We start from the raw sequence: 21,687 nt of genomic DNA on the forward strand, positions 1-21,687 counted from the left end.
ATAAGCATTGAGATTTTTTTATTTATTTTTCGAAAATCAAAATAATTAGTTCACCACAGTTTTAAGAAAGCATGCCACCATGTAATAATCAAGAAGATTAAAATATCTCACAGACATTAGCCAGTAAATCTATGTAATAATCAAGAAGATTAAAATATCTCACAGACATTAGCCAGTAAATCTAGTTAGTACGTTTGAAGAAGCTTATAAATCTCTAAACAAAAAGAAAAAATCAAGAGCAGGTATCAAACAGACATTTGTGCACCATGAAATTTTGAACCATAAACTTAGAGAAGTTACTTACTCTTTGCCCAAACATTATTGTGCTAGTTGTTTCTGCATGATGACGTGCTGAAGGCCCAATTGTAATTATTAAAGAGGTCCTAGCAGAGCCTAAGCAACAAAGATGCACACCAAAATTAGGACAAGCAAAAGTAGGATTACAAGATCAGTTCTGATGGACAATACGACAAGTCAAAGAGATTGCATGATAGTCCCTCCTTTATATTTATCTTCCTGCTTTCCGTTCTAGGGTGTTCTTTTTTTACCTTCCCACTTTTACTAGATTCCTTTGATAGCCAAAGAAATCCTCTTTTACCTTCCTTAGCCCACCAGATGATCTACTTATATTATTATACTATATGATTTCATTACTACCCACTTTCCACCAACTTTTCCTTGGCTTTTGATGTTAGAGTAGATATAAAAACTTTGGTGACTACTTTGCTTTTCCTGCCTTCTTTTCAAGGAGATAACCTAAAGCACTTAATCAAACTCAACACCATCAACATAAGATTACTTCCTACCCAAGGCAAGGCGGGGTTGTTCATATGAACTTAAACATACCCCCCTTGTGATAACATAGAAGATGTTCACATTTGATTCTTGATTCAAAACGACAACTGTCTGCTACATCAAAATTTAGAAAAGGCATTTAGAATTTAATGTAAAGATTCAGCGAATTTGGGTAAACAACCTTCTACACTAATACACTTCCTCAGTTTATTTATTGCAACATTTCCTTTATTTGGAGATGCATATTCATAACAACATTACTAATATGGCAATGGATTCGCTAGATCTCTCTCCTTATTACATGACTCCTCACTCTGTCTCTCTCCTTTAAACATGGACTCCTGAAAAAAAAAGTGCATCCCCTACATGTGGAAATAATATACAAGCACGGGAAATACTAACAACAGAATATCATAAGAAAACAGAGAAGACCCAAGACAAGGAGTTAAAACACAAATGTAGGAATGTGGGACATCCCAAAATAAGAATTTTATTTCAGTAAAGAGCAAACATGTGAAAGCTTATTGCAGGTAGCCCTACTAAAAGGAGGGGGGTGATACCCTAAATTCATTAGTAGATAAAATTGGGAGTTCAAAGATTACCAATGGCCAAAGATTGCTTACGCAGACTTTATATTTGAGCAGGTGATTTCAGGACAGAGAAAGTATCCAGCATATACCAATAAGTCCCATACATGTAGATTTAGAAAGGATTTTTAGATTTACCCCCAAATGAATCACGCAAAATTCTTGTTAACTTGGAATCTCGAGTTGGGATATGAGGACTGCTTTCAGCCAATGCATTTATGCATTTTCCCAATGCAGTGAGAGAGAGATTGATAAATTTAGCCTCCTCAAGCAATAGTCCTTCACTGCCTGTCATGAAAAAACAAATTCATAAGTAAATAAGGTGCTATGATTTTAGAAAGAACAGTATGATCAAACCATTAGCTTCAAAAATACAATCATCAAGTCAGTTGCATGCTATCATCATACACCAATAACAACATTACTTATCTCAGTTTCTTCTTTTTTAATATATATTTTTTCTGACGGGGCTGATAGTACATTACTTGTAGAAAGAGAAACAGTCAGAATATATAATTACAGGAACTAAAAGTTCAAGTTACAAAAGAAGCTCTTATTACACAAAGATGCTTTCACAGATACTAGCTTTTATCAAACACAATACCTTTTTGGCTAACATAATATATAAACACCCACTCTACCAACTTACCAGATTTGTCAATCCTTTCAGATCCAGTCAGAATATATAATTACAGGAACTAAAAGTTCAAGTTACAAAAGAAGCTCTTATTACACAAAGATGCTTTCACAGATACTAGCTTTTATCAAACACAATACCTTTTTGGCTAACATAAAATATAAACACCCACTCTACCAACTTACCAGATTTGTCAATCCTTTCAGATCCAGCAAGATCCACAATTAGCAGCTTGCCTTTTCGTATCTTATCTATGCCCACATCACTCTGTGCTTCAGTAGCAGCCACTTTTTCACAAGTAACATTTTTACCTTTCCCAACAATGGACCTTTTCACAGAAACCTGAAGCAGACACAAAAACAGCAAGTAATATGTAAAATGAAAGAAAAGAAATATGTAACAAAGAAAAAACTTTAAAATAATTATCACCATTAATATAGCATGACTGCGTGAAGAGCTTGTGTTGAGCTTGGTATTTGCAGCATGGCGATTTGCCTCACCGCATTGAAGCAGTTCCATAAAGTGATCAAGATCATGAATTTTAATCACTGAAGCACCGGGCAACAGCACCTCCCCCGTTTTAGCATCCTCAACAACCGGAATATTAACCTTCTCAGGTGCAAGTAGATCTTGAATTGTTTCCATGTACAGCTAGAGTAAATAAACGAAAGATGAGTAACAGCTAAAATGGTAGAGAATATGCTAATGAATTTTCAATAGGCCATATCAGTAGTGGCATCTGGGGGAACACTATATAACCAGAATTGCAATTATAATTAATTTACTAATTAGTTCCACTGGGTTTTGTAAGTGCATCGGTTTGACCGGCAAGAAGTTTTAGGAAGGTGAGTTGAATGGAGTATAATACTGAGTAAGTGAGATTTGTTGGGAATTCAAAAAATAATAAGAAAGGAGATAGTGGGGTAATAGTTTATTGAAAAAAATAAGGGATGTGAGAGGAGAGATAATTATTAAAAAAAAAAAAGGAACTAAAATAGAAGTGGGGACCATATGAGGAGAGAAACAATAAAAAAAAATAAGAAAGATGCCCAAAAAAGAAAGTGAATAAGTGATGCACTGGCCGATTTAGGAGAGTGATGCAATTAAAAAAATTAGAAGGGAATGACCCTTAAATCGCAAGCTGTGGCTTTTCACTTCAACAAAGAAAACTAAACCACGAACCCAAGTATTGAACTATCCTTAAGATTCTAATCTCTAGAAATATAACCTAATAGTAGCCAAGTTCTCATGTCATGCATTAAAGAACATAAAAAGTGGCACCATGACTAGTCACATTTTTAGTATTAGTGTTCACAACAATCCCATGGTACTGCCAACCAATATCAAAACTTAAGCAAAGCTATTGCCAATTTGCCAGTACCCCAAATTATACAAGTTAATCCATTACTAAAATACATTAGGATCAGCAACATATAACCCTATAAAGCATAAAGCAGTCAAATACCTGTACGTAGGAGAACTCCACGCTCTCATTAGAAAGAGATGTATTTGCAATTATGTCTTCTACAGCTCTAACAATGATGCCGCGCTCTGATGCATCATTTTTGCCTAGGTTGCCTACAGTGTAAGTCTTCCCAGTACCTGTCTGACCGTAAGCCATAATTGTCCCATTATAGCCACTCAACACACTCTGCCAAGCAAGTGGATATTTAAATATAATCAATTAAAATCATATATGTAGAGAAACAAACCCTTTTATAGAATAGATTTTGTCAAATTTCTAAGATATATAATAAAAGATTAGATGGGAATGAGAAAGTTCATTTATAAAAATTAGGACATTAATCATTAATAATGATATAAATTTTGGCATGAAATATGGAAGTTACATAACACTCCAACAGATGTATAAAAGTTACCTGTTACTCTGTTAGTGAGAAACAGTACTAAAGTCAACTAGAACAATAAATTACCTCAACAACAGGTTTTGCTACAACTTCATAAATGCGCTTTTGGGAAGCAGATTCAGTAAATACTTCATCAAATTTATAAGATTCGGAACTCCAGTTATTTTTCTTCAAACTCAGTTTATTTAGCTGCATTAATAAAGAACAATTAATCAGTAAAGCACCCAGCCAAACTTGCACCGCAGACTGCCAAATAATGAAACAACAAGTGACTCTAGACTATTTCCTTTTTCATTATTAGAAGCAAGAGTTTATTGACATGCCAAAAAAAGCTGTACAGAAAAGAAGGCATCCAATAAAACAAAAGGGAGAGCAAAGAAGACTGCAGAAACAACATTCAATACAATGATACTACAATACAACTACCCCAAAAGTACATGAAGCATATGATCAAGAACTGTCAAATAACTACCCAACCAACAACATATTGACTAAAGATCCTTCAAAAACCATACCATTCCTCACCAGTGACCTTCAACCAGTCACCCCCACTGCCATACAAGCCCAGCCCAACCCCCAGCCTTCCAGGCGCCGGCCGCCGCCCAAACACCCTCCCCTTACCCCGGGCCAGCGCCGCCCTGACTATCCTCCTCCTTCCTAAACCATCATTCACACACCCTCCGATTTCAAGAACCGTTTGGGAGGCATTTTAACTTAGTCTTCTGAGTATACACATTAAGCATCAAATCTTCGCCGTATTATTCTCCTAACTTAGTCTTCTGAGTATACACACATCTAGAAATATGAAGCCTTAGTTTTAGAGGGCGCAAGGTGCACCAAGGGGTAAAATTCCTTGGAGTCTAGGTGCAAGGCAAAATCGCGCGCCTTTTGTGGGTGAGGTGCAACTTATTTATATAAGAAAAGATATTAATATTTATTTAATAAGGCAAAAAAAGAATTCTGAAATAAGGTGAATGGGCCATGAGATCAATGGCTAGGGTTCTTCAAATTCAAATGAAATTGGGGGATACGGATTTCATCTCTCCTCTAGAAGTAAAGTAAACCTGACCACCACAAAGTCACGTGGTGTTTTTTTACAAGAATTATCTTACATATTAGCTATTGACGTCATACAACATAAGACACGACATAATTTGTGAAGGCGCTCAAAGCAGCCTAGAAAAAGTGCATAGGTGTGCTCTTTTATAGGTCTTTGCGCCTCGCAGAACTGAGGCGCCAGCTCTCACGTCTGATTGTGTCTTGTGCATAGGAGCACTTTTTAAAATTAAGTATGAAGCTGGCAGGGTTTTAGATTAGGAGTTTGGTTTTAACAAAGTTGGCAACTTCATAGCCATGCAAGTGGAGGGATTTTCTTAGAAGATGACACTGAGCTAGAGCAAGAGTGGAGAAAGTAAGGAGAGAAAAGTTTGTGATTTAAATTTTAGTACTAGGTTATAGATAAATTTACAAGTTTAGGAATTCAAATCCAGATGTTCTCCAAACATTAAAAACGACAATGAAAATCAATGTTTATATTTCTTGTATTGAATTCAACTAATTAATATTAATTTCAGGTTTTCCAAACACAATCTTATTTAGTTATGGAAAGAAAGAGAGAATAGGCTATAAAAACAAAGCATTTCATATTAAAATCATTACATTATTGACAAAAAAAGAAGAGGAGAAATAATCACCTCAGGTAATAATTCAACACAATCAGCAAAATCTGCATCTGAAGCAAGATCTTCATCATTTCTTGGCCGAAGCCTAACAGCCACTCTGACTCTTCCGGGTTCTGTAATGGGCAGCATTAGAGCTAGTTTAGTAAAATGAAGAGAAAAAGAAAACAAAATCCCATTTCATGCAAATAATTTGATTATCATGCAAAATTTCCCTATATACAATGAAAGTGAATTTCTCAAAGATTAAAGTTGTATCAACAACCCTAGATTTAACAAAGCTTTAAAGCATACACAACTAAAATGATATACGAAGTTATTGAACTTCAAAATTCAATATAACAAAAGTTCTAAAAGCTCCTACCCCCACCCCAATTAATTCATAGCCATGGTTCATGCATTGTAGTCCCTTAATCCATAAACAATAGTTGTTTACCTCCTTTAATTTCTCTCCATATGAGGCAAGATCCCTCCCTCTTATTCTTAGCTATTCATTTATTTTAGTGCAAACATTCAAATCCTTAATCCATGAATAATGATTCAAAACTCCATTTACTTATCTTTCACAAAATTTGACAAAAAAAAAAAAGATAAATCAAACAAAGCTATTGTCCATGAAGTCATGAACACAAATATCCAATTCTTTTGTCCAATAAAATCTCTCAAACTTAGTCAAACTGTCCTGTTCTTCATGTGAACCATAATAGCTTGCATTGAAATTCCTTATTCGACTAAATTAAAATACTACGTGCTGATCAATAATCCAAGATGATCGACACAAACAATAATCTAGCTTGATATAAGGCTTTTAGAATAGCAAATCTCAAAAGAGTTGGCTATGCTCATTAGTTTTTGAACTCAAGATCATTAACATCAAGGGAAAAAAAAGAGAGAGAGAATGGAGCAATAGGGAAGAACAAAAATTTGATAATCACAATCTTTAATCAACGCTATGATTATCGTCATCATGACTCTATTATAACACTATTAATACAAAGTACAAAGTAATAAGCAAAGTAAAATCACAAAGATTAATGTATATTCTTGTACATTTAACTCACAATATTCGGTTAAACTTATGCAAACTCTATTGCTAATAATATAATTCTTCAAAGTTGACATATTAAATGGTTATCAACAATTTAATCATTTAACTAATGAGGTCTTGACCAAGTGGTTAACACTGAACCCCTCACTCTCAATTGTAATTCATATTGCGCTCATTTAGATCAACAAAACCAATCAATCACTTAAACTAACTATAATTATGGATAATTAAAATAAAAAAATAAATAAAGGTTACACTTAGCTATGATTAAGCATCATATACAGTTTCTTCAAAAAAAAAAAAAAAAAAAAAAAAAAAAAAAAAAAAAAAGCATCATATATAGTCTATCCTAAAATACATTAAAAAAAATTGATCAATTAAAACCGCCCAATTACTCGAGATTATGTCATACATTCTCAGCTTAATACGACTCCAATAAAAGTATTTGATGATAACCAAATTTTAGGAAATTTATCAGCCTAAAAAAACATGCTTCTCACTCTACTTTGATTAGCTTTTGTGATTTATAGACGGAATAAATACAATGACATGGGATTTTCAAGATATCTAAGTTTTTATAATTTACTAATTGATAAATTCAATTTACAGTTACATTTTTAAATTGACAAACGTGATAAAAGAAATGTGTCGATTAATTAGAAACGAACCTGGGTCATGAGCAACAATAGAATTGCTTCTATTAAGAGGAGTAACAGGGCGCTTGGTGTTCGGCGCTTTGACAAAATCAACATCTCCGGCATTGTTATGACTTCTCGGAACCGGAGTAACAGAGCGTTTCGAATCATGAGCCCTAGAATTCGGGGTTACGGACCGTTTCGCCGTAGCAGGCGTCTTAGATCGATTGGGTTGATGCATTATAGGACCATTAACACTCTTATTAAGGGAATTACCCGATACATTAGACGATGATGAAGACGACGAAGAAGGCGATGAAGTCTGCCATGTTTGCCTCTCTTTACCCGATTTCTGGGTCGCCATTGATGGAATTTCTCACCGTTTTACCTCAAATGTCTCCCCCTTTGAGGTTAGAAGAAGGAAGAGAGAGAAATGGAGAAGCGGTTTCAATGGAAAATGATGGTGAGAAATGGAGAAGTAGTCGTTGGTTCTTCATGGATGAAAAGGAGGAGAGAGAGAGAGTAGAGGTGAGGTGATGTAGTTGGAAGCACGACTGAAGAAAGGGGAAAAAACAAAACTAAAATAATTGAATTCGACTCTGTTCAATCGAATGTTGTTGAGTTGGGTTTCTTTCCCGCGTATACCAATTGTAGGAGTAGGACGGGTGTGGTGTCAATTCGAGTAATTGGGTCGGGTTTGTTTGAGTTGAGTTGGTTGGATTCAATTTAAATTTGAGTGATTTTAAATTTTTGTGCTTATATACATAAGCTAAGAGACGCACACAATGCGTGCATGTGCAATATAATCTACTAAGTTCGATTTTTTTTTCCCACAATATTATCGTTTAATTATTTTTTAAAAAAATATTAGTAGGTTTAAGAATTGCGTACAAAATATAATTAAAAAAACATGTTGATGATGTCATGTAGGCTAAATAATAGAATTTGATTTTTCTTGAAAAATATTTATTAAAAAAAAAAAGAAAAGAAAAGATAGAAGTTTAGGTTTTTTTTAAAAAAACTAAAGATGGTAGTTTTTAAGATAGTAGTTACAATTTTTTTTTTTTAAAGGATGGTAATTTTTTTTTAAATGAGGGGTATGTTGGGAAAGTAAAATTTATCACCCAAAACCCCTTTTCACTAGTAAAATTTATCACCCAAAACCCCCTTTCACTTTATATATTACTATAGATAGATAGATATATACACTAGGTTAGATCATGTGCCATTCACGGTATATTTTTATATTCATTGTAAATTTAGCATTATATTTAATATTTAATTGAAATAATAAAATTATCTAAAACTATTGTGAACAAATTTTGACCTCATTTTCTTCTTGTTTCATGTCTTTACAAAAATTTAAAAGCATGTAAAAGAGTTGTTTGGTCGATGTGTCAAAAAATAAAATAAAAAAAAAAAAAAAAAAAAAAAAAGAGTTGTTTTGTCTAATGAAACCAAAGAGTATTTTAAAATAATACTTTGTATATATGTTGTTGCTCATATGAGTAATTATAAAATTTCAAAGACAAATTGATGGTGTATTATATTATTAGAGTAGGAATTTAATAGAAGTATAATATTAATATATTATCTCGTTTTCTTTAGATCGTTTAAGGTTATATAGTGTTTACTCACTAACTATGTATCTAATCACAACCAAGTGCAATATATACCTCATGTAGTCTAAGTACTTTTTCACAACAACTCATATGTTATTCATTAATTAATGTAACTAGTTTTTTCTTTGAAAATTTTCAATATTTAAAATTAATTGTTTTTTTAATTTTTCTTTAAATATTATGCAATTTTGTTTTATAAATTATTGTTTTGGAATTTTTTTCCTTCTATGTAAATAATGTCATTGGATTGTTGGACAACATTTTTTGTAAGAAGAGTAGCCCCGTAGTCATATTAAGATTGAATATCTTAAATCTTTGATATTAAAAATTTCATCTTTTGTTTTTTTATGCAAAATTTTCCTTCTTTTGTTGTATAGTAAATATTTGTAGTAGAAGAAGTTTTCTATATATATAAAAATGGAAAAATTGCTCCCATTAATCTGAACTTTGCCTCGTCCGCCGAAAATAATCCCAACTTTCGTTTATTATCTATTGCACCGAACTTTGGGGGGTATTAATTTTCATTGCACCCAACAGGTCATCTAACCTGATGCAACAAGTTACCTAGCCACGTGTCAGCGTATGATTGGCTTATATTTTTTTTAAAAAAAACAAAAAACAAAAACCCCACAAACCACCCATATCCAATGGCTGCCACCACACCCCAACCCCCACCCCCGAAAAACCCCTCCCCTGCTGCCGGAAACCACCGCCCGGCTTTCCCCCTCCCTCGAAACCCACCCCTTCCCTTCCCCCACCCCCGAAAAAACCCCTCCCCCACCCCCGAAATCCCCTCCGGCCTCCACCCACGAAAACCCCCTCCCCTGCTGCCGGAAACCACCGCCCAGCTTTCCCCCTCCCTCGAAACCCACCCCTTCCCTTCCCCCACCCCTGAAAACCCCTCCCCCACCCCCGAAATCCCCTCCCCCACCCACGAAAACCCCTTCCCTTCACCCACCCCCAAAAAACCTCCTTCCACCGCAAAACCACTGACAGGGTAAAGTCGTATCCCCTAATCAAAAATAATTACCTAAATCACTAACTACAGTAGATAGGGAAGTAGGGTCGAACTCCACAGGGAAACAAGTCTTTTTAATTCTAATTAATTATTATAATCTAAATTATCCAAGTAACCAATATTTTTAGGTATGAATTCTATACTACGAAGAATAAGTTTAGGGAGAAAAGAATCAATAATAAGGAAACCTAGGGTCACAGGTTCACCAATAATTAATATTCCGGGATAAAACATAATAATTAATAATTAACATTGCACAAATAACATGATTAACAGGCTCTCGCAATTTATTAATCAACATAGATCTAACAGGCTCTCGCAATTTACTAGATCTAAGTTCCTATTAAAAATAGTCTTTAATATTAAATTAACATCTGCTCGATTCATCAATTCAATATTGCTAAACATTCACAATCAAATTACATCTGCTCGATTCATAATCTAATTGCAAAGAATTAAAACAATTCAATAAGAAATTATCATGCAATACCAATAATCAATAATAACAAATTATCCCTTCATATTAATTATGGATCCCCATAAACCCTAGAATGGAACTACTCACTAATCATCATAACTAATCCAATCAAGTAAATAATTAAAAGCATAATTAAGAAAACAATTAAAATAGCTGAAATTAAAAAGGGAAGAAATTGTACCAAAGTGAATCTGGAATTAAAGGAAGTATTAAGAACAAGAGTTTAGAGAGAATTTTAGAGAGAGAAAAATACTAAGTAGAGAGAGAAAGTCTAAAGAAAGAAGTAAGTAATAATTCCGTACAAAACGTAATTTAAACCTCTCCTAAAACAAGAATTAAAACTAAAGTAATCAGCTTCTAAGAAAACACGGGCCCGATCGGGCGAAGGGCCGCCCGATCGGGCCCGCCTTTTTTACAATGCCTTTACTGATGTGCCGCGCCCGATCGAGCTTAGCTCACCCGATCGGGCGCGCCTTTTCCTTGAGGGCCCTTATGCGCGCAGCCGCCCGATCGGGCGTATGCTTGCCCGATCGGGCCCGGTCTTCTTCTTCGAGGCTTGAACTTCGATTGGGCTAGATTTCTCGGCCCAATCCATATTTCCTCTCGGGTCTCGAATACTTGGTCCAAATGCCTCGTGATCCCAATTACCGAGCCCTTAATCACCGGCTCTCACCGATCTTGGGCTCCAAAAGTGGTCGTGTCCTTCTAGCTTCCATAGTCGATCCAATAAAGCCCGGGAAAATGCTCCAAGAGTGCAATTTCCTGTAAAATACAACTAAAACTACGAAAACACTAGAACACACAAATTAGTAATAAAAGTGGCCCGGAAGAGCCAAAAACACTACTAATAACGACCAAGGGACGGGGATAAAACACTATATAAAATAGACATATCAAACTCCCCCAAGCCAAACCTTTGTTTGTCCCTAAGCAAAAAGCTCATCAATGAACATATAAAACATACTTCACCCCAATAATCAAATTAAAACCAACGATTCAAGGCAAAACTAGTGAACACGCTTCAACATCAATCAATCTTATTCATCTAATCACCCTTCCTCCCCAACAATTGTCAAGTAGAGCAAACCACAAGAGCATATAGAATTCAAGACTAGTGCTCACACACTCAACTCTCATTTATGTGGCGAGTAAAGAATGTACTCGATCTCTCTCCAACCAACCCCTTTAATGTGAACAATGCCCTCCCAACTCACACTCTCGTGTGTATAAAAACATTGAATGCTCATCCTACTTGTCGACTCGAAATATGCCAAGTCATAACTTGCATTGACAAACAACACTTTCGCATTTACATAACTTCTATGCACAAGGTCGGAAGGTCTTTTAAGCTTGTAATGTAAGGCTAGGGTAGAGGTAGGATAAATTTGGGAGTATGTGAGAGAAAAGCTATGCATTAAGGGAGCCAAAACCTAATAAACCCATGATAAAAAATAATGATCATACACATCTCCAACATAACCAACTCCAAACAACAATCCACCAAATATACTCCAAACAAAATAAACAATCCCAACACTTACAATTTCACTCATAAGAATATGATAATGTAGAACTTTGAGTGAAAAACAAACTTTGAACTCATTCTTTTTTTCTTTTTTTTTTCTTTAGAACAACCTTCAAATAGAACATTTGAGCATTAATTTTTTCTTTTGCTCTTTTTTTTCTTTTTAACTCATATTGGAAATTTCAACTTTGAAACACAACATCAATATTTTCCAATCAAAAATCAAAGAACAATAACTCTTCTTTTATTCCCACATTGTGCAAATAATATGCACACCACAACTCCCTCACCTCACCAACTAATAGCTCCCCCAAGCCAAGCTTGGGACTAGTAACCAATAGGGCTCATATAGGCTTGTAATGTGGCTAAATAAACAATAAAGGGGCACAAGCAACAACATGGGTAACAAGAAGGGAACAAATGTATCTAATAATGTGAAGGCTACCTAAAAGAATGAACGCCTTCGTCCTCCTCATGTGCATAATAATAAGTCATGAAACACTACTCATAGTTGCAAATCAATACTCAAATTCATTGACATACCAGGAATTATGGAACTATCACACAATTCCTAACCAAATCAACTAGTCAAGCACTATATTCACAATTGGTTGGACAAAATTGACGCATGTTAAGGAATCCAAGCAATCAAACTTCAAATCATAACCAACAAATCCACAATATTCATCATCGAATACCAAGAATCAAAACAATTTTTCTCAAGTACGGGGCACAGGGAAGCATGATTTACAATTCATTGGAACGTATTTTTGAATTTTTTTATTTTTCAATTTTTTTTGTATTTTTCATATATAAGAAAGCAATAAAAACTACACTAGGAAAGCAAATAAAAACTAAACTAGAAAGCAAATAAAGAGAGAAAAGGAAGAGAATTACCAAGTGAAGAACACCCCCCCAAGCCAAATCAAGCAATGCCCTCATTGACTTGGGAGAGTAGTCTACTCCTCATCCTCATCCATCCTCGAAAAGCCCCCGCCGTGGCTAGAACCGGCTCCTCCATGGCTAGAGCCACCACCTCCATACCCCGAACCACCTTCATAGTAGTTAGGGTCCACATTCCCACCCATACCCCCAAAAGGAGCATCACCCCCATATCCGTGGACCGAAGAGTAGTCCACGTAAGTACCATACGCACCGGGGTGAGAATACCCTCCTTGGGGGTATTGGAACCAATCGGGAGTAAGTGAATCGGGAGGAATAGCCCCCCGACGGGTGTAATCATCGTACATGGGATAAAGGCCCCTCCCTAGGTTCCTCTCTATAAGACCAACCCGCCCATCTAAGGTGCTTAACCTAGAGTCTAGGTTTTGCATCATACCCTCAACTCTCCCTTGCCCCGTCTCGATGCGGTCTAATTGGCTCCTAAAAGCCGAAAAGTCATATGGGGCATTGGGGTCGACGTTGTAATCGACCGAGGAAGTGGGCATGCCATAGGTGAAGGGTGGAGGTGGTTGGTAGTGTGGTGAGTGGTGAATGGGGGAATGGTGGGGTTGTGGTGAGGGGTGAGGTGGGTGAACCTCACCTTGACCATTTATCTCGAAAGTATAAGAGGGCTTCCCCCTCTCAAATTTGGTCAAGGCGGGGTTGGGTAAGGTAAAGGCTTGGTCTCTCCTACCCGATTGTCGGTGGACTATCCACCAAGTATCACTCCCCACAGGTTGCACCCAGTTCAAACTCCCTAAATAGGGTAGGTCCATGAGGTTCGATCCCACAACTTTCCTATGCCCATCCGGGTTCCAACGTAGGTGTTTCCTAGCAATGTGGGTCACTAACCCCCCAAAGTAAATAGGTGCCCTAGACCTACTAGCCTCGGCCGAATTGGCCGCCCTTTGGAAGTGATTGGCTATCCTATGGGTTATGTTTAATTTTTCAGCAGTGGGAATTATATAGGATGCCAATAGTTCCAATTCATCTCTCCTAACATTTGCCGGTTCATGCCTCCCAAAAATAGTGAGGCCGGCAAATCTTTGCCAAAGTTTTGGGACGGGATGTTGAATCCATGTCCCTTTGGCATGCTGGAGGTTCCCTAAATCCTCCCCAGTTAGCCTCTTATAGACCACGACGGTGTGGTCTTCAGAGGGTTCAATAGGTTTATCCGATTTTAAATCAAACAACTTTCCAAATTCCTTAAGAGTTAGTCTCACATCGTTGTTTAATAATCGGAATTGTACATGAGTAATTAGTGCATTCATTTTAATAACATTAAAACTTGAGATAAATTCCAATGTTAAGTAATCATATGTATCATGGCACATTTGAAAAAAACCACTCATGCCTATACCTTTGAATAATTTTTCCACATATTTATCTAGGCCTAACCTAACTAATGTGGGATGATGAATAAAACGGGTAGAGATTACCTGACGATCGATGAGGTTGACCATCCTAACCCGTTGCTCCTCCGAGGTAATGACAACCTCCTCCCATCCCGGAATTTGAAGATCCGGGTTGATTGTTGGTTGTGGTGCCCTCGAGCTCTCACCCCTTTGGTTCCTTGAACGCTTTGAGGCCATTTTCTTGTAAAATAGTGGCAAATTGGAGGTTTCTCTCTCTTAGGGTTTGAGTTCCGGCGAGGGGAGGGGGAGGTGTGACGAGTTCCGGCGAGGTGCCTTGGCGGTGGGCGTGACTGGGTAAGGTAGCGGTTGGTGGTGTAGTGGTGGCTGGGGAAAGGGAATGCTAAAGTCTAGAGGGGGGTGGGGAATCAATATAGAAGGATTTTGGGTAAACTCAAAAATGAAAATGGGTAAAGGGAATGAAAAAAATGGCAAACAAACAACAACAAAGGGAATGAACCATCTTCATTCCCTTTCCCTTTGATTATTAACCCCAACCAAACGGCCCCTAAAGCTAATAAATCTAGAGCCCCCTTCCTACGTAACTACTACCTCCCTTATATAAGAAAAGTCAAACATCTACTCCAACTCAATCTCCTAAAAAACAAATCAAGTCCACCGACTCTTGCTTTCCTACCCCAATTATGAAATCTCAAATAACAAGATTGGATTGGACCCGCGTTGAAGCTCAGAATTTGAAACTCGAGTTTGCTTTGATCCGCTGGATTGGACCCGCGTTGAAGCTTAGAGATTGAAGCCCAACAACCCTCTTGCAAGCTTGGATTTGTACGCTTGAGCTATTTAATTCTTTGGCCCAATTTCTTTCCTTGGTTGGTCCATAATAATAATAACTTGTGAAATCTTGGACCTTTTCATGTATCGAGCCCTTAATCACCGAGCTAAATTTCTCTAACCCGGCCTTGGGCTTAAAATATACTATCATAAAATACGCTCCGTATTTAATATTTTTGTAGTGGCTCAATAAGCCTGTGAATTATCATAATTCTGCAAATTCCTACAAAATAATACCAACTCTACAAAAACACTAGAAAACGTATATTAGTAATAAAAATAGCTTTGCAGAGCTCAAATAAGCACAAATATGACCGTGGGACGGGGAATAAATATATATATAAAATAGACTCATCACCGTCCCCTCTCTAGCTCCACTCTAGTGTCGTCCTCCGATCGCCAGTGAAGAGCTATTCGCATTTGGGTCTCAGCGAAGTCCCGCCTTTGAGGTTGAAGGGGGTCTGCTTGGACGGTGGTTCTCCGACAACAACCAAGTCGCCGTTCCTTTGATGTGGCTGAGTCAACAGGGTCTCGAGACATCTCACCACCACCATTCCTACTTCCTAGTCGCTTCTATACCTTGTCTAGGTAGTTTATATAAGGCTCCCGTTGCTTTGTCTTAGTCATTTCTTTCTTGTTTTCTTCAGTTTATCAATGGAGTGTCAATCCTTAATAAATGATCTCATGGTCATTCACCTAAATGACGACTATGATGATAGTATTGTTGAATTTGCTTCCAATAATTATCCCCGTAATATCCTTCACCATGTCAAGTTTCTGAAAGAGGAAGGTAATGCCTACTTCAAAAATGGTAAGGTTATTGATGCGGGAGAGAGGTATGACAGAGGTCTAAAATTCCTTTGCTTTGTTTCTCCAAGAAATGGGGAGGACAGTAGTTTATTTTGGAATCTTGCAATTACTTTGGAATTAAACCTTGTAGCTTGTGCTCTTAAGGTGCATGATCATGAACAAACTAAGGAACTCTGCTCCTTAGTCATTAAGTATGATGGTTGTAATGAAAAAGCTTTCTAGAGAAGGGCCTTAGGAGAGGCTAAGCTCTTCCAAATTGAAGAAGCATATGAGGACCTTAGTAAGGCAGCTAAGGTTGAACCTAACAATCATGATATTATCCAGGAATTGGAGAATATTAAGGGGTTACTCCGAGAGATTAGCAAATTAAAGAGTGGTAGGGAAGTCCAGGAAATTGATAAGGATCTTGGCAAGGTTGCCAGGCTAGAGCCTAAGAAGGCTCATGGTAAGAGGAGGGACATGTCTACCCACCTGACCCATCCTACCCACATTAAGAAAGGTACGTAAGGTTAGTGAGGTTTTTATTTTGGGGACCGATAGTGTGTCAATGGGAAAAGATGAACGGAGCGGGCTGACTAACATGACTGTCACTGACCCCGTCATTGAAAGGGAAGTGGAGAGTTCAGTTATTACCAATAATGCCTTCTTCCCATTGGTCTCCGGGGAGGAAGCTTCAAGTTACTCCAAGAACAATCAAGGATCTTAGTTATGCATCGGTTCATGAAGTTGGAACTACTTACTCTTTTCCCAATAGTAGGAGGACAAACCAATACCTCAAGATCCCCTACTTGTCTTATTTCAAGCTTCAACAAGGGAAAATCGCAGGAGGAAGAAGAAGGTCTCTCCCCCCCCCCCCCCATTAGAGTTTGACAAGTTTGTTGGCAGTGGCACTACTTCCACTTTTGATTATAAAAAATCAGATGATCACATACACTCAAGCACCATTGACTACAGCAAGCATCCACATGCATCGAGAATGGTAACAAAACGCCTATAAACGACTTTCACGTTACCGATCAAGCTGGGTGGAGTCGGTAGGATCTAACAAGGATGAACCCATGGGAGCTGGAGGAGCCACTCATCCCTACCCCCGTTACCTTCATATTTAACTCCAATAAATTGAAGAATAGAAGGTTGGGTAGGTCGCATGTGAAGAAGAGGAAGAGGAAGAAGCCAGCTGTTTCTCATCATAGGAATCAGTTTTGCAGGACAAGAAAACGTAAAGGATCAAACCTCGAGTATCTCATGTCTAACACCCATACTGGAATTAGTCAATCTCATTGTATCCCCCCCTTAGATTATCATGTTAGTAGTCCCCCTATTTCTTGGATGTATTCTATTTTTACTAATTCTACGAAGAGGTCTAAGTTTGTCTGTAGTTTTATTTCTTGCGTCGAGTCTGTTGGGAGCTAGTCTCCTTTTACCCGCTGTAAAAAAAAAAGATTATTGATTGATTGATTGATTGATACTAGTTGAGTTAAAATTAAATACGGTCCCTGAACTAACGTATTTGTAGCATTTTAGTCCCTTAACTATTGAGTGAGGCAAATTGGTCCCTCAACCACCTAGGAGTACTATTTCCAGCCAATAGTTTAGGGATCTTTCCTAGTCATCAATAGTTTAGGGGCCTACAATGCATGCTTGGCAATAGTTTAGGGACTTTACATTTATTTATTTTTTTGCCTGCTTAGTCATCAATAGTTTAGGGACTTCCATAAAAAATGCTTATAATTACATGAAAAAAAGATGAAAAACTAAATCAGTCGATATTTTAAGGATTTGCATTTAATGAATCAACATATTTGTATAGCAAATTATCCAAAAATTCATTCGGTAAAAAAAAATAGTAATTATAAATAACTAAAAAAAATTGTTGTTGGATGTTCTTCAGATTGTTGTTGATCATCAAAGTCATATGCTCAAAATATTTCTTGTGGGTGCGTTACAAACTTAAATACCAAGTACCTACACATAACTATATCAATTGGGAACCGTATTATGAATAGCATGAATTTTTTGAATTTATCGGTCTTTCAAATTTTTAAATTTTTTTTTGGGTAATTATGTAATTATATTTGCATTTACAATTGATGGTGTCAACTAATTATGTAATGATTAAACAATATATCAATAAAAAGTTGGTAATCTGTTCTTGTGTCTTATCTCCAATTGCTTTGCCCTAGCTAGATCTTGCAATGAGTTATTGGATATTGTTTGTTGTGGATGAGATGCACTTTCTGTTTGTGATTGTGACAATGGATATTCTTGAGAGAAAGAATGTATGGTATGTTCTCCTTCATAGTCAGAGTAAAATGTTGCAGCTCTTGATAAAGTTGTCATAGGCTGACTAATAGGCTGTGACACATAGAAAAAATCATATAAATACACAAACTATACAATTAAGGATAAATAACCATAAAGACATTAAGTCATTAGGTGGTACATATAGTTGCAACTCTTTGAAAGCCATCGGGATAAGTGTAGACACCCACACCTCTCTGGTGCATTAGGACCGTGGTGGGAGAAGGTTCATGCTGGGTGGCTGTAGTAGTGTTAGGTGCACTGACTCTTGATTCCTTAGGTGCATTCCTACATGTTGTCTTGTTGTGTCTTGGCAGCCCACATAAGCTACATGTCATGCCTACCCCTTTCTTTCTCAACTTCCTCGAATACGTAACCTCCTCAACTCCATAACTTCTTTTAGTTTTTGGTTTATTGTTCACCTTTAATTTTCAGCGTGGGGGCAATGACAATGTTCTCTGAATATGACCTCTCTTCTGGACCACTTAATGGCTCAAGTAGATGATCATAAGCCTTTGTATATATGTGGTTCCTAAAGTAACCATTAACATAATGTTGTGGTTGGTCAACTGTACTCCATATGGCCACCATAGCATTCTTACATGGTTTACCACTCACCTGCCATGCATTACAACTACAAGTTCTCTCTGCCAAGTTAATGGCATACTTGGTTTAGGTTGCCCCATCCTTAACACCATAACAGACTTTACCATCCCAAAAGGCATTCCATCACCTAGCCCATACCTAATGCTTCTCTAGTTGTTGTTGTATTCTTGGACATATATTGAGGTCTCTCTCTTTGATCATGTCTCTTTTCTTATGTAATCTCTCCATTAAGCCCTCTCTAATGTCTTCTAGCATGGTGATTATTGGCTTATGTCTCCATTTGAGGATATAAGCATTAAAAATCTCACTCATGTTATTGTCGACACTGTCACAACATGACATTAGTGTGTAAAAAGCCCTACACCACTTTTTGTAGTTTCTTTTCAGCAAGTCCTCGACTACATCATTTGAAAGCTCCCTCATGACTTGTAATTTTACAAAAAAATCATTTTCTGTTGTACTCTTGGTAATTATCCAAAATTGTTTTTTGAACTCCAAACTACCACCAAAAACCCCCCGAAAATTGCAGTACACATGTCTTGCACACACCCTACTTTCTGCTTGAGGAAACATATTTGCAATTGCATTAATCAAATCCTTTCGTTGATCTGACATGTATACCCATCTCCTTCATTAGTTCCCAAATCAACAGCAAGTAGATTCAAGAACCAACACCAAGTCTCTATACTCTCAACCTCTACAACATCCTATGCTATATGGAACATCTAGTTGTTCCCATCCCTACCTACTGCTACTAGTAACTAGCCCCAAAAAGGGCCCTTCAAAAAACAACCATCTAATGAAATAAATGGCCTACAACCACCTAAAAAACCCCTCCTCATTGCATCAAAGAAAATATATATATCCTGTCAAAAACATTGCCATTTTACTTCAGCTTCACTAAATTTCCCCTATTGCTTCTCAATATCTCCTCTGCATACCTAGGAAGTAATGCATACTGCTCCTTGTACTCAGCAACAATAAGAGATTGTCCTTTCTTCCTAGCTCTATAATCCATGTATCTAGTTACCTTAATACCCCACTCTAACCAAATGGTCTCCATTATATCATGTAACCTCATGTATGGATTCACTTTGAATTGTGTGTGATAGTTTTCTGCAATCCAAGAAGCTGACATCTTCTTTACTCTAGGTGATCTGCCACATGTGTGCTCACTAACATGTGGCTTAATTGTAAAATGTGTCTTCTCTTTATCTCATGAAGCCCAAATTCTCCATGGGCAACCCTTTGCCTTGTGTTCACATAAAGCCCCTACCCTCATCTTGTCATTCTTACAAAAAGGAATGTTTCTGCCTTGTGCAATTGAGTGATTCCTAATTGCTTTTTTAAAAGTGGTTGGGTTATCAAACTTTTAACCAACATAGAAAACTTGTTCTTTTTCCTCACTTGGTCTACTATTACTCTTAAATACTTTTTGCTAGGTGGCATAACTAGAAAACCACATTCGCTGTCATCATTATCCTCAATAGGGATATCACTAAAGCCCTCAAAAGCACTACATATTTCACCTAATCCCTTAGAAGCAACAACCTTTTTAAGCATTATTTATAACTCCTTCTGATAAGAATATTCATTTTTTTCATTTGACACTTTTAACCTTGCCTTTACAAACTCATCATCATCCTCATCAGTCCCCTCTGTATCATAGTCTATATCCCCATGGTTTTCCCTTGGAATAGAAACTGGTTCATTCTCGTTGTTAACATTAACCTCAGTCACATTCTCTCCTTCATTTTCTGTAGTTAATAACCTCACAAATGATCCTTGTCTCTCTCTCCCTAAATTCTGAATTAAAGGGGTGCTAGGTTCCTCGTGTTCTACATAAACATGAATGAGTTGTGTTGAAGAAGTAATGTAAAAAATGGATCAACAATAGTGTTGTTAAATCCCTGTAGACACCCATTTGTGTCTCCCCAAAACCAAACCCAGTGATGAGTACCTTTCACGTCGAATCATAATCGAATGAAGTGAAAGTGTGGAAAGTTTAGTGTTGCGGATAGTTTTAATTTCTTTTCTCTTCTCTCTGTTTTTGAAAACCTATTTTAAGAAAACAGCCAATCCAGTTTGGTTGGTCCATTATATTGGTCCAATAATAGTGTAGTTGGATAGGGCTTGAAAAGACCTTTCCAACGATATATTATAAACCCAATTCCGATGAATATTGAGGAAGTTATGGCCAATTTACTGAACTGAGCCCGGTTTGAGCCTTATGTGCGGCCCAATGATCTAGAGGAGGGCCTAATATGGATTTATCATTCATAATGAAATTAGGAATGGTTTTTGTCTTCTAAATTCTTCTAGAAGGTTCTTTTCATTCCTAATTTAATTAGCATTGATAAATTAACTTTTGTTGACTTTTAGAGTTTTAATCAGAATAAAAGAACTTTTTGAGGAAAATACGATTTTATCCTCCTGTACAGAAATTTCTATCTGATTTTAAGAAAACGCGTCGATTTCTTAGTCAGCGCCAAACGCCAGCATTAGCGCCTGACGCTAAGCTTGGCGCCTAGCGCTAGCGTTAGCGCCTGGCGCTAATGTCAGCGTCTGGCGCTAACCTTGGTTTTACGCGTCAGAACTCTGTTTTGATTTTTTTATCTTCTTGGTTGATTTTCTTTATAAATAGCCTTCTAAAAACTCCGTTTTCATTCACCAACTCTCATCAAGATTTCTTGATTACTCTCTCTCTCTTTTCTAAACTAGCCTTTTCACAATATAAAAATTCCGCATTCATTAGACTTAGATACACCTAGCCATATTCGAAGTTTCCTTCGCCCTAGACGTGAAAGGTTTAATTTCTGAGGGTTTGGTCCCAAATCTCTCTTTCAATTATTTAATTTAATTGTTTGTTTATTATTTTCCTTGAAGTTACTAACGTGCGTATTTTGTTATTAGAAAGAGGTACGAGGCATCC

At 37.0% G+C, this 21,687-nt stretch overlaps 1 protein-coding gene across 3 annotated transcripts in view; it reads right to left on the reverse strand.

Annotated features, from left to right (window-relative positions):
• Positions 1 to 7,807, reverse strand: part of LOC145557029 (kinesin-like protein KIN-UC) — a 30,003-nt gene extending 22,196 nt beyond the window's left edge. For all 3 annotated transcript variants that reach the window (XM_081618491.1, XM_081618492.1, XM_081618490.1), the window contains exons 1-8: positions 7,283 to 7,807; positions 5,582 to 5,682; positions 3,954 to 4,076; positions 3,485 to 3,670; positions 2,449 to 2,670; positions 2,205 to 2,361; positions 1,521 to 1,670; positions 305 to 393 (exon numbers count right to left, since the gene is read on the reverse strand). In XM_081618491.1, coding sequence (XP_081474617.1) covers positions 305 to 393; positions 1,521 to 1,670; positions 2,205 to 2,361; positions 2,449 to 2,670; positions 3,485 to 3,670; positions 3,954 to 4,076; positions 5,582 to 5,682; positions 7,283 to 7,613 — 1,359 coding nt within the window. In that variant the 5' untranslated portion in view covers positions 7,614 to 7,807. The remainder of the gene's footprint in view (positions 1 to 304; positions 394 to 1,520; positions 1,671 to 2,204; positions 2,362 to 2,448; positions 2,671 to 3,484; positions 3,671 to 3,953; positions 4,077 to 5,581; positions 5,683 to 7,282) is intronic.
• Positions 7,808 to 21,687: the final 13,880 nt, after the last annotated feature.

The sequence above is a fragment of the Chenopodium album genome, chromosome 1 (genome assembly GCF_948465745.1).
Source record: "Chenopodium album chromosome 1, dcCheAlbu1.1, whole genome shotgun sequence".
Classification (NCBI taxonomy): Eukaryota; Viridiplantae; Streptophyta; class Magnoliopsida; order Caryophyllales; family Amaranthaceae; genus Chenopodium; species Chenopodium album.